Source organism: Opisthocomus hoazin, chromosome 4 (genome assembly GCF_030867145.1).
Source record: "Opisthocomus hoazin isolate bOpiHoa1 chromosome 4, bOpiHoa1.hap1, whole genome shotgun sequence".
Lineage (NCBI taxonomy): Eukaryota > Metazoa > Chordata > Aves > Opisthocomiformes > Opisthocomidae > Opisthocomus > Opisthocomus hoazin.
The window spans coordinates 36,860,464-36,873,697 of NC_134417.1; the positions used below are offsets into that span (position 1 = coordinate 36,860,464).

Consider the following 13,234-nt stretch of genomic DNA (forward strand, 5'->3'; position numbering starts at 1 on the left):
ACATGTGAAAAATCTGGCTTACGTTGGTGAAATGTCTTCAGAATTGTCTTTGTACCTTCCCCTCTAGATGAGACATCCATACTGTGATCTTGACTCGTGGCTACAAGAACAGGCTTCTGACCGTTATCACTCCTCTTCTATATGGCATGGAGCTGTTGTCCAGCAGCACAAACTCTCTTCTGTTTAATAACAGTTATTTCTATTCTTGTTACCAAATCTGCCATGGCCAGGATTTGGAAATGAACTTGCTCAGTGTGGCCTCATAAATTCTAAGTATCATCGTTCAGTTAGAAATAATAAATTAGTTATTGCATCTTAATGGACTCCTCAGGGGTGCATGAAGCTACAGTAGCGCCACGAATCTGTGTCTTCATTCACTGATGTTAAATGCAAGAGCCGTCACGGCTACCTCAGAAATTCTAGCTAGCATTTGTCAGTAAAATGTGCATAAAAATCACAGGCTGGCAAAGTTTAAAAAACACAGCAGGAACCCCCAAAGTGAAAATCTTACATGAAACTGTTCTTGGGAGCAAAATGATACCGCATGCCCCACTGATTTGTGATCACACAGGTACAACCTAGAGTGAGATACTACGTCCAGAGACTTCTGTCTGTCTTGCTGTCTGTTTTGTCCGTCAGTCTGTCTGCCTGAGTGTTTCAGTTTGTCAGAGCAATTTTCCCATTCTTTTACAAGAACTTTATGAGTGTTAAAAATAAACCAAGCCCATGTTTCCCCTCAGCAAGAAGTCTGCTAGAGCAGCAGGGAACGCTGTCTGTTGAGAAAGAAGCAGCTATTGTGGTGGGTTTCTATCCCCGTAGATTAGCAGCCCGCACTGCGTACTTAAATTCTTAAAATCTTAGATTTTAATGATACGAAGGATCTGATTCAGTGGATAATTGACTTCTTAATTCAGGGCAGAGATGGTCTAAGTTAGGTGTAAGAGGAGGTGTGAGTTAGACCCTAGTGCTGCTTGGGTCACAGGACGCTGAGAACACGATACAGTATTTTTTGCACTGGTGCTTTGTCCCTGTTTTATTACACGCCAGCATTTCTGGCCAACCGCTGCTCGTAACAATGAGCCTTAAGCTTGGAAAATACTTACATTCTTTAGCCACAAATCTAATTAAAAAAACCCCGCAAATTCCAGTGTTGTTGGAGACTTGTTTGTTTGTTTGCTTGCTGCAAGCCTAGCAGCGTAAATGAGACCTCATCACACGGCTGGATTCTGCTTTGGTTTATGGAGCTGCCGCTTCAGTTAGGAACGGCGCGCGCCCAAAGTAGAGTATCCAGACATACGTGCTCACGAATGACGTGAAGTGATAGCAGCAATCGTGGGGAATTACTGAAATAAATGTCTCGCGTAGATGTAATGTATACTATCAGCAAGATATTAACGTGGATTTTAATCTCGAGGTTTGCAATGGCATTTACTGTAGTCAGAATCAGTGTCTGCAAAGCCTCCTAATGAGCGATCGCTGTCATCATTTAATGCTAAATTTTTCCTTACATTTGGTCTTCTTTGGCTCCATTTAGACGCGCATTTGCTGCAAATGCTCTTGTTGACAGTGTTTGCTTAATCCTCACGCTCCTCTGTTTCTTACTTCCCTCCCACAGACATCTCAGCCAAGCCCTGGTGGTCAGTCTACGTGCAGCAGCGAGCAGTCCCCCATCAGCAACTATTCCAACCATGGGATCGAGCTTACTCTGACAGGTGGTGGCAGTGTAGGAGACCTCAGTGTCATCGATGAAACCCCAATCATGGACTCTACCATTTCCACAGCCACCACAGCACTTGGCTTGCAGGCCAGGAGGAATATGACAGGGACCAAATGGATGGAGCAAGTGAAATTAGAAAGGTTGAAACAAGTTAATGGAATGCTTCCAAGACTGAACCCCGTTCCACCTTCCAAAGCCCCGACCTTGCCGCCTCTCATAGGAAATGGTGAGATACACATAGCGGGAGTGGTAACGCTTTTTGTCCTTACATTCGTTGCTTGCTAGTGCTGTCTTGCAACCCCTGCAGAACAGTAGTGCAACTTATGAAACTCAGCAGCTGTGAGAATGGTTGGTAAATGGTTCGCTTTTTGTTTATCCCCTCATATTACAAGTCCTACTCCCCACCCTGAGAGAAGTCAGGTTGTCCCACGTTTTACAGAATGAGGGCCAGCAGGGGAACTGTGCATCATGTTTGAAATATGCCCTGCAGTTAAAGGTTTGGACCCAAGATCATCGTAATCCTGGTTTGTTTTGAGGCAAGGCAGATGAAATAAATACCTGCCAGTTTACTGTATGGAAGTTTTTCAGATGAGGCCTTAGCAAGGCACCCTGTGCATAGATGTGTTGGGCTGCCCTTTAAATAAACTGTTGCCACACATGTGAGTAATCATATGTCCAGATACTACTGCTACCGAGAGCAGGTATCCATGAGCGGGAGCAAGGTGAGGTTGAACTCTGAAGAGCCATGGTTGTTTTCAGACAAGGAGCTGCTCACTGCCAAAATGGATGCCCCTGCTGCCTCTGCACGGCCTACAGTGTGCCCGTGGGTCTCTGCTCTCCACCCAGCAGGGACAGCCCCAGGTTTCCTGAAACCCGTTCAATTGAATGAAACTATGTAAAATTAAGAAATGTATTCTGTTTACTTAAAAACAAAACAAGGAAACCAGCAAAGATGTTTTGCAGTTGTTAGGAGTTATTTCAAGAAGTCTCAGAAATGACCTTGAATAGCCTCCAGTTTGTATATTTTGCCATTCCACACAAATGCCTGTTTAATTATATTTTGCCTGTAAAAAGCTCCCTTACAAATGTGTCCTTCTGGCACATCAGGCAGCATCGCTGCGCCGCAGGCCAGAGGACTGCACCAGCTGATGACAGTTTGTGGCGATGGCCTATAAATTTTGTGCTGGGATTCACACTGAAATGTTACCCTCGAGTCTCCGAATTAGCTTTTAACCTAAGGACATGGTTTTTATCCCTGCTTCTTTCGATGGAGAGCACTGCCATGCTGTGCTGTGAAAAGGAAGGCTTTTCCTCTGTACTCCCCTTCCTTCTTTACGGGGTGTCCTCTGTACCAGTTTCCGGGCGATGCCGGTTTAACTGTGAATTCTGCCTGCAGGTACCCAGTCGAGCAGCAGCTGCGGTGTAGGAGGATCCATGCCTATTCTGCCAAACAGGAACGAACTTTCGAGTACGGACATCACTGTGTTGAACATGCTGAACAGGAGGGACAGCAACACTAGCACAATCAGTTCAGCCTACCTGAGCAGCCGCAGGTCCTCTGGAATCTCGCCTTGCTTCTCCAGCCGGAGGTCCAGCGACGCCTCCCAGGCGGAGGGAAGACCGCAGAACGTGAGCGTTGCAGACTCCTATGACCCCATCTCGACGGATGCCTCCCGGCGCTCCAGTGAAGCGAGCCAGTGTGACGACCTGCCAAGTCTTCTCAGCCTCACCCCGGCCCAGCAGTACAGGCTGAAAGCTAAATATGCAGCAGCTACTGGTGGACCCCCACCAACCCCACTGCCTAACATGGAGAGGATGAGCCTCAAAACAAGGATGGCACTCTTGGGTGACTGCAGGGAGTCCGGAGTATCTCCACTGCCTCCAGTGAATGCCCCTCGACGATGTAGTGATGGTGGGGCAAATGGTTACAGCAGGAGGCATCTTCTGTCTCACGATGCTCTAGGGAGCGGGACGAGGAGAGCCAGCGATCCGATAAGAATGGCCTCCGACAACCCCTCTGTCCCTAGAGTCCAACGTTTCAACAGTCTTAATAGCTTTAACCCTCCTGCTTTACCTCCATCCATGGAAAAGCGCAACCTTGTTCTTCAGAACTACACCCGTTCTGAGGGTGGCGTCTTCCGCGGCTTCAGCTCCCCCTGTCCTCCAAGCATCAGCGAGAACGTCGCCCTGGAGGCTGCGACGATGGAAGCGGGTGGCAGTCTGAACGACGAGGATCTCCTGCCGGATGACGTGGTTCAGTATCTGAATTCCCAGAACCAGGGCATGTACGACCACTTGTTGAACAACGTCCTAGACAGCAGCAAAACGCATCACAGCTCGGTGTTGGGGAACAACAACCCCAGCAACTTTGACCAAGCCCCTCCACCGAGCGGTCAGCAGGCAGGCTCCGAGGCAAACAAGAGTGACTTGCCCATTCAGTGGAATGAAGTAAGCTCGGGAAGTTCTGACTTATCTCCTTCGAAGCTGAAATGCGGTCAGCGCTCGGCAGTGCACGAGGCTCGGGCCTTCGGACTGTATAACAACATGATGGTTCAGCAGCAGAACCTGGAGAGAAGCAGCGTGGCCCAGCAGAACGGCTACCAGAACCTGGTGGAAAACAACGGTTCCTACGGTTTACAGCAGAACGCGGTTCTTGGCGGCGGAGCCGGTAATCCCTTCGGCGTGCAGCCTGATAAGCCGTACAGCGAGAGTGTCAACAGGCAGGCGATGATGTCTGCGGCCATGGACAGTTCCTGTGGCGTGGCGGCGCAAGGGCAGAAGCTGAGAAGCGGCAACGTGCCAGTGAGTGGGAACCAGCAAAATTTCGGCCATCCCATGGCTTCCGGCGACCAAGGTGCTGCTATGGCAAACGGGATGCAGAACAGGAATATGATGGAACAGGAATATTTGCCAAACCAACCAGTCGGAGATGGCGTTCATTACGAAGGAGTCAATCAGTCCGGTCAAATGATGCTAGGGCAGGTTAGTCCTACCTCACAAAGCAGCCTGTATCAGGGGCCGCAGAGCTGCCCGCCGGTGTCTCACACCGTTGGTAGCCAGCCTTCAGGTTTGTTGGTGGCCAAAGGTTACCAGCCGTGCTCTAACTACAGCGGCAACAGGCGGCAGCATGTGGTAAGAAACAGCCTGGCACAACAGCAAGGACACGTAAGCGATGGCAACCAGATGTACAGGGTAAACACCATTAAGATGGAGATGCAAGGTCAATCACAGCAGTTCTGCTCTAACGTGCAGAATTACTCTGGTCAGTTGTATGACCAAACCACGGGCTTTCGCCACCAAGCTATGAAAACAGGTTCGTTCTTTGGTTCGGAAGCTAACTGCCTGCTGCAGGGGACTGCGACTGCAAACTCATCCGAGCTTCTTTCCCCAGGGGCTAACCAAGTGTCGAGCACGGTCGACAGCATTGACAGCAACAGCCTGGAGGGTGTGCAGATTGATTTCGATGCCATCATAGATGATGGGGACCACGTCAGCTTGATTTCAGGAGCCCTGAGCCCGAGTATCATTCAGAATCTCTCCCGCAATTCCTCACGCCTCACCACTCCCCGAGCGTCTCTTACATTCCCAGCTATGCCCGTAAGCACAACCAACATGGCGATCGGGGACATGAGCTCTTTGTTGACCTCACTTGCAGAAGAAAGCAAGTTTCTTGCTGTTATGCAATAGACATGGGGAAAAAAACCCACAAAAACCCTTAGGAGATAACAGATGAAAAAAAAGACTCATATTTTTTAGTTGTGTATGTATTTTAGCAATCTCATCTCACCTAAATGGGGTGTGTTTCAAGTATATTCCTTTTATGGAATACGGACTCTGAAAACCCTAAAGTGTTCTAGGGAGAAACTGTCTTCCATTTCAGTTTTGAATCAGTATTGCTAAACCCATTCCCCCCCTTGTCTCTCTCCCCCTTTTTGAATGTCTGTATGCTTCCTTTTTCTTTTTTTTTTTTTTTGATTGTAAACCAATGTAAACGTGTGAAGTGCATGTTTTTGTTTTGTTTCGGGTTTGTTGTTTTTTTTTTTTTAAAGAAAGGTCTGATGAAAAGGCTTTGCAATTTTCTGTTACTCAAAAGAAACTAGACCTTGTAAAGCTGTTGCAGTTTTTCCCCCTGAACATAAAGGCACAAAATAACCAGGCACAACGTGCAGTGAGTGTATGGGGATGAAATCCTCTCTGGATGCGTGGATACCTTGCACTCAGGTGGACAACCAGTTTAGAAACGCACTGCCGTGGCACCCCTAGGCTGTAGTTTGAGAGTCATGGAGCGCAAGAAATTAGGAGGTTCAAGCAAGCAAGAAACGTAAAACCATCAAACCTTTGATCCCTAGTGAATGGTTAAGGTTTTTGTAGAGACACACAGGTAGCTCTCACTGCCTTGCAGAACGACCCTGAGATTGTGTCATGTTGAACCCATTGCAGAGGAAGGAGGGGACCAGAGAGCTATTCTTAGTCCAGCTCTGATCTTTTGCAGTATTTGGCATTCTGTTTTCAGCCTTCTTTTTTAAATAACTGGATAGTAGAATGATGTTTGGTGATTTGGGCAGTCTGTAATCCCTTCATTGTGTACCACGTTTGCGGAGAGATGATCACAGTCTTATGGAGTATTTCATACAATGAAATAACTATATTGCAGTATTCCATACTGGGGACTTTTTTAGATGCAAATAGTGGAGACATAATCTGCTGAGCCACTGGTTCTTACTCGCAGTAGCAATTCCTTTGCCAGGAGAACTGTCTTGTACATCCCGTTTAGCCCATACACTGCGTGGATGGATCGTATGTTTTAAAACAAATACCCACTGGCATAACACACAGTTACGGCTTCAGAAGCATCATGGTCATGGCATGTAAAACAAGTAGAAAACGAACAGCCCAGTTCTCAGGCTAGCCATATAAACCACAGTGGTTGCAAGCAATCTGATAAACGTTTCTCCACTGTAGCCAGGATTTGCAAAATTAAGAAATTTAAGCTGCCATTAAAAATAGCAAAGAAACGAGCGGAACAGCAAGTATGTCTGGTAGCTAACCGAAGGCGAAAAGACCAACCCAGCCTCTCTCTCTTGCGGCGACACCAACATGCATTTCTGTTCAAAGCAAGCCGGTGGGTCGACCCCCAGGCCCAGCTAGCCCAGCCAAGACTGGAGCTGAGGCAGCGTGGCTGTGAAGCTGCTGACTGGTAGAGGTGAGTGGCATTTGCTCTGTGGGCGCTAGCTCTTCCAGCCTGCTTTCTGCTGTGCTGGGCAGCGTTTCCGCACCCCTGAACGCACAGTGCTCCTGGTGAAGCAGAGAACAGGTACAGGACCAAGGTTTAGGTTCACCCACTCCTAGAAGCTGTAGGCAAGTCCAGCCTTTGTGGACTTCTTGGTTAAATCCCGAAAGTAAAACGCTGCTATGGGATGTAAGTGGTGCAGGCACTTGCAGCCATGGGTTTGATCTCTGTAGGGAGCTGACGGTAGACGTGCAGTGAGAAGGGGGTGCGTGGTCACTTTTGAAATACAGATAAAATTTAGCCCGGTGAAAATTAGGAGTAGCATGAGAAGGTGACTTCTACATAGAAGGCCATAGCACTCTTTTTTTTTTTACTGTAAAAACAGGTGCGATACCAGCTGATTCAGGGCATGGTGCCTGAGGAATGTGTAGGAATCCAATCTCGGTGAAGCTGTCGGATCACACTGATCTATTAGCAGCTGTTGGAATTGGAGGAAGAAGCTGTAAATCAGTAGGAGAACATCATAGGAATCCGGTGCTGGGGCCGTTTTTGTGCTTGTCACAGCACGTACCGAGTGATTCGCACTGTGAGCTGGAATGCCGGCAATCAGGACAAACGGAAATATCCTACAGCTTTTATCATCATCCAGTTCTGGTCTTTCTGTGTATCATGAGCGAGCATTTCTTACTCCCTCTGTCTCATGCACGCAGATCCCCCCGTCCTGCTCTTCGCCCTTTGCTGCTTCCTGCCTATGTTCAGCGATTGTCCCTCCCGCGGTGGTCCCTGGGCTGCGCGGGGAATCGGGCACAGCTCGCCCCGGCGTGCGGTTGGCTCGCTGCGGCAGAGCTGTCCGTGGCAGAGCTGCTCCCCGCTGCGCTCTCATCGCCCAGAGGTAGCCAGGCAGAGACCCCTGCCCCCGCGCAGCCCTCGCCCCTTGCCCTGCCGCCGCCAGCCAGGCAGGTCCCCGGGGCGGGAGGAATGCTTCGGTGCCCGTGAGGCAGCTGGCAGTGAGAAGCAGCGGCAGCGTACGCATGAGGAAGGGCTCTGCCAGACGTGTTTCAGATGGCTCTCGGTAATCGATCGCTGGCTGTTTATTAAGCCATCACTTCCATGTTTATAAACAACTTCAGCAGGGAGACTTATGACCAGCTTGGGAGTAGGTGGCTTGGGAGAGATGCCTTTTATTGTTATAGAGCCAATACATTAAATAAACCCAACAAAAACTATTTTCTTAAACTCCGTTTTCCAGTTCATAATTGTATTCGCTGGTCCAATTGAAGCTGGGAAGCTATTACCAGATGGGAGCCATCAGAGCGTAGAAGCAGCCATTCTCATTGCTCCAGGCTGAAAGGGATGGGCGGGGTAGCTAATTTCCCTTCCTGGATTTGAAAACCTTCATCACTCACTCACCCCCGTCTTGGGCCAACAGTGCGTCTGGGCCGAAACCGCATGCTCCAGAAAGGCATCCCGTTTTGATTTGGCAAAGCCAACGAGCCAGAGACTCCACCGTGTCCCCGGGGAGTTTGTGCAAATTGTGCATCATTTGCACCCTTAAGAGTATGTGCCACTTTCGTGTCACTTTTCAGCTTTTAGTATCTTCTTGTGTTTGTGTGATTTATGCCGCAAAGCCTGCTCCGGTACCTGTGAGGGCAGCAAGGCATCGCAGCCCAGCTGTCTTGGGGTTTTGGGGTTGTATTGGTAAGGTAGACCGGGCTCTCTGAGCATGGCACTGTTAGGCTGGACACCAGCTTTCGCTTGTCAGGCTCCCTCTGAGTGTGTGGCTGTCTGGGGAAGGTCCCACCATCGCTGCTCGCGTGTTTGCTGGCACCCCTCTACTCCTCTCTTCCAGTTACAGAGCCAAAGCCTGCTTTTGTGTAGCTGGCCCATCAGTTGGCATTGCCATAGCAGTTGGAAACCCACCGCTCACCCTAGAGTACTAGAAAATGCAACAAAATAAGTGCATTTCCTATTTTCAAAGCATTGCAGCCTGAGTGTAAATTACCTTTTCTTCTGATGGCTCTGTGGGGGCCTTCCAGACCTGATACTGCTGGCCTTGGGTGCATCCGCCTCGTTCAGCCTGCGTGACACGCACGTATTTCTCCGGGCGGTTTGACTTTCCACCAAGTGAGAGTCACCAGGGAGAGTTAATCCGTCACGGGCACCCGGGCGGAGGAAAGGCAGAGAGGTCGCCGGGCTTCCCGAGGGGCTTTGCCGGCGAGTACGACGGCCCCGTGCGTCTGCGTGGCAGATGATGCTGGTGTTCTCTCCTTGGAGAATGGCCCCGAACGGTACGTGCATTGGGACGCTGGCTCGCTCCCGCGCTTCCAGTCATTGCCCCCCGCCTCGCCCCCTGGACGGGGTGGCCGGTCGGGTCGGCTCGCCCACGCCCATTGCGCAGTGGCCTCGTCCTTTTGAGCTGCGGCTTTCGTGTTCTCGCAATGTATGTGCCTTATTTTGTGTTGATCCTGTCCAAGAGAGGGACCAAGATGCGTTGCCAAATTTTCCCTATGAGGCTGTGCTCCCCATTCAGCTGCTAGCACACACCACTGTTAATAGTGTCCGAAACGTCTCGTAAACCTCCGGTATTCACGTGTTGTTGTCCTTGGATTGGTGGAATGTCTCCTATGGAACAGTTACTGTTGTCAGTCCTGCAGATGTGTAAGATAAAAATGTGTTCCTTGGTTTTTTTTTCACCTTTTTTTTAGTTCTTTTTTTAATAAAGCTTGTAATCCTTTTTTTTAAAAAAAAAAAAGAAAATGTGTAAATACATTTATGTACGGTAGGAATAGTGTTCGGCTGTAACGGGCCTTAGTGGGCTTCATTTGATAAACCTGCAGTTACGATCTGATGTTTCTCGAGCCTTAGGTTGATCTGAAGGGTCTGTACCACTGTGTACATACAAACTGCACAGCTGCGTTCAGAACCACTTAGCTCTTTTGTAACAAAGAAAAAAAAAAAAGTTTCTTACAATGTCAATAAAAACACAAAACCCTTTGTACTTAAGTTGTTAGCTTTCAGCTTTTGAAATACCTCCTTGGGGGAGGGAGTAGTTTTTTCGTTTGGCTGGAGAGCCTGGTTGCAGTCGCGGTGCGTATCGCTTCCACTCATGGTCGCTCGCTTTTCCATTTCTGCTTCATTTCATTCACATTTTTAAAAACCGACAGGGAAGCAGCGCAGGGCACCTGCATTCCCTTTAAAGAAGAACGGCTTGGGAGGGGTGCTGGGTGGAGAAATAAATGAAACCGCAGTGTCAGGCAGATAAAACCTTTGGAAGGAGGGGAGAAATGGAGCCGGTGAACTCTGCTGCCAGAGCAGTCCTTCCAGAGGTGAAGGCTGCTTGATGGGGGCTGCGTTCTCACACCTCCCCAGCGAGGGTCTCTTGCGAAGGCTTGGCCGCGCACAAGGCAGCACGGGAAAGGGGGGGGAGAAGCTCCTCTGGCTGGTTTAGTCAGTAGGTGTCCACTCTGGGTAGGCTGTTGCATGGCTGCCAGAAGACCCAGATGCAGTCATCTTCGAAGATGGCTGTACATGAAGGGTGATGCTGTTGAGTGCAGTGGTCGTGGGCAACGCCAAGGCAGTTGTGGCAAACGGTGCAGAAGTTGCAGTGCTGCCTTACTTGTAAGGTTGCTGAGTTGTGCTCATTTCAAGAGCTCTTAATTGCAACACCTGGACCACTCTGTTGAGCTGTTGGTGCTTGGCATCTGCCTTACTCCTGCCTCAGCCAGAATGGCCGGGCCATTTCCAAGGCCAAGGCAATTTACATTGGGTTTTTTTTCCGCTCGTATTCACTTTTCTTGGTGGTGGTGGTTTGGTTTCTCTGTGGTCACCCTTCAGCCGTGATTAAGCTTCTGTCATTTAGCACAGAGCTTAAGGCTTAAGGTTTGGAAGGGGTGAAGGGTGGAAGGGAAACGCGTAGCTTGCCTGGCTGACACCCCCGTGAGGCAGGAGGAGAGGCCTGGGAGGGCTCTGGTGGGGGGGGAAGGAGACCCTGCAGCAGGCCGGGGGCTCGACAGTGACCGTGCTGCCTCGTCGCGTGTGCTCCCAGAGCCTGGCAGTGCTCCAGCATCAGCTCACTGCAGGGGGGGGGGGGTGGCAGTGGCTTCTGCCTGGCTTCCCCTATTGACAGGAGGTCAGCGGCAGGGATGGGACAAGCCTCAGACAAGGACACACCAGAGCAGCGGGGAAACGGGCAGGCCTGTGGGACCTCCCTTGCTGCCGGTGGGAGACGAGGGGCTCCCACCTCTCACACGCTAACGCGGTATAGACATGTGCACACAGAGCGTCGCACCAGACACGTGTCTGCCACACCGATAAGGAAGCCCACACGCCTGGCCCACCAGCGACTGCCTTCAGCCACCCCCCCCATGCACGCTTGGCATTTAGTCCTATCATAGACTCATAGAATGGTTTGGGTTGGAAGGGACCTTGAAGATCATCTGGTTCCAGTCTCCCCTGCCATGAGCAGGGACATCTTCCACCAGACCAAGTTGCTCAGAGCTCCACCCAACCTGGCCTTGAACACTGCCAGGGAGGGGGCAGCCACAGCTTCTCTGGGCAGCCTGGGCCAGGGCCTCACCACCCTCATGGGGAAGAATTTCTTCCTAATGTCTAATCTGAATCTGCCCTCTTTTAGTTTACAGTCATCCCCCCCCCCCCCCGTCCTATCACTACACACGCTTGTGACCTTGTCCTTATCACTACACACCTCATCTCCACCAGCTGGAGCTACACCAGGATGAGTACTGTGAGGGCAGGAGATGCCACGAGTACCTTGGCCCTGTCCATCGCGGTGGTTGTTTTCGGTGTGGAAGGTGTGGGTGAAGAAGCTGCCGGGTGGTGCGAGGTGCAGCACAGCGTCTGCAGAGGTAAGTGCTGCTGGGGGAAGGGCTGGGGCTGCGCAGCATTTCTCCTGGCCTCCAGCCTGACTTGGGATTGGGCCGAAGAAGAGCTGCACGTGTGTAGCTGCAGCTGGGGGCAGGAGGACCTGGGCTTCCAGGTGACAGAGTAATGCCAAGTCCTCAGGAAAACGAGAAATAGCAGGGCAGTCATCGTTTGTATCGTCCAAAATTAGCGGATGCTCTTGACCTTTAGTCTGTGCTTTAGTGCCAAGTCTGTAAATTAATTAATTGAATTAATTAAATTGGTTTCTTGCTTCAGAGAGGCATGTACCCAAGAGAACTGCCATTTGCAGCCTGAAAAATACAACCGAGATCTGCAGCACCGCTCAGCAAGGCAGGAAAGAACCCACCCCACGGCTGCCCCACTGTCCCGAAGAGGTGATGCGGCGTTAGCACACCCAGAGACACAACACGAGGCAAGACGCAAGTCCCCGGTAACGCCGAGGCCCAGCCTGCCGGGGCCGGGGGTGAGGCAGGGAGCCGCGGGGTGAAGAGCGGGCGGTGCGGGACCGAGCTGCCGATGGAGTTACCAGGCTGGCTGGGTATGGCACTGCAGGACAGCTCAATGCCTTTTTATTTTTTTTCTTTTTCCCCCCTTTCCCAGTTTTTTGTGGCCTCGGCTGTGCAATCTTCATAGCGTTGTTTCGAAGTGGGGGTAGTGGGACGGAGACGGCTTGTTCTCTGCAGGCCGAAACACAAGCTATTTGTGTTAGGAACACGGCTTTGTTACATGATGAGCGCAATGGGAGCCCCAGGCGCCACTTCCCAGTACAAACAACTAATATTAATAACTCATGCTAAAATTGCTCTCTGTTTAATAACCTGGGCCTCTTTCCACCCCGAGAAGCACAGAACCGCTTTGTGTTTGCACCCCTCACGCTCCCACCGTCTCCTCCCATTTTCCCTCGCTGGCTTCAGACCAGCCCAGTGCATTTCCCAGGCGAAAAGGAGCGGGTCTGGGCGAGGCAGAAGGAAGAACTGATGTTGAACGGGAACCCCTGCGCCCCGCACCTGCCTGCACACGTACCTCCCCGCCTGCGTCCCTCGCGGGGCTCAGCCCTGCGGCTGATGCCAGGCCGCCCGCAGCTGCCATCTTGGTGCCCTGCTTCACCCGTGCCCTGCTTCACCCTGTCACCCCCGCGTGCGGGGACAGAGCGACCGATTTCATGCCAGGGAAGCAGCCGCCCTCCCTCCGAGCCGCCCTGGCTGGCTGAGACGTGATAGACCAACGCTGAGTCGTGGGTGGGAGGCCCATGTGAGTCACGCTTCCCTTTGCGGCCACACGTGGGACGGCCATGGCAGGAGAGCGGGCTGGACGGCATCTCCCCGCCCGGTTCATCACCGTTGGGCCCAGGTGGGAGCGAGAAGCAGTGGGTAGATCAGATGGCG

At 51.1% G+C, this 13,234-nt stretch overlaps 1 protein-coding gene across 2 annotated transcripts in view; it reads left to right on the forward strand.

The window, feature by feature from the left end:
• Positions 1-5,419, forward strand: part of GLI3 (GLI family zinc finger 3) — a 196,191-nt gene extending 190,772 nt beyond the window's left edge. For both annotated transcript variants that reach the window (XM_075418582.1, XM_009943066.2), the window contains exons 13-14: positions 1,616-1,943; positions 3,114-5,419. In XM_075418582.1, coding sequence (XP_075274697.1) covers positions 1,616-1,943; positions 3,114-5,404 — 2,619 coding nt within the window. In that variant the 3' untranslated portion in view covers positions 5,405-5,419. The remainder of the gene's footprint in view (positions 1-1,615; positions 1,944-3,113) is intronic.
• Positions 5,420-13,234: the final 7,815 nt, after the last annotated feature.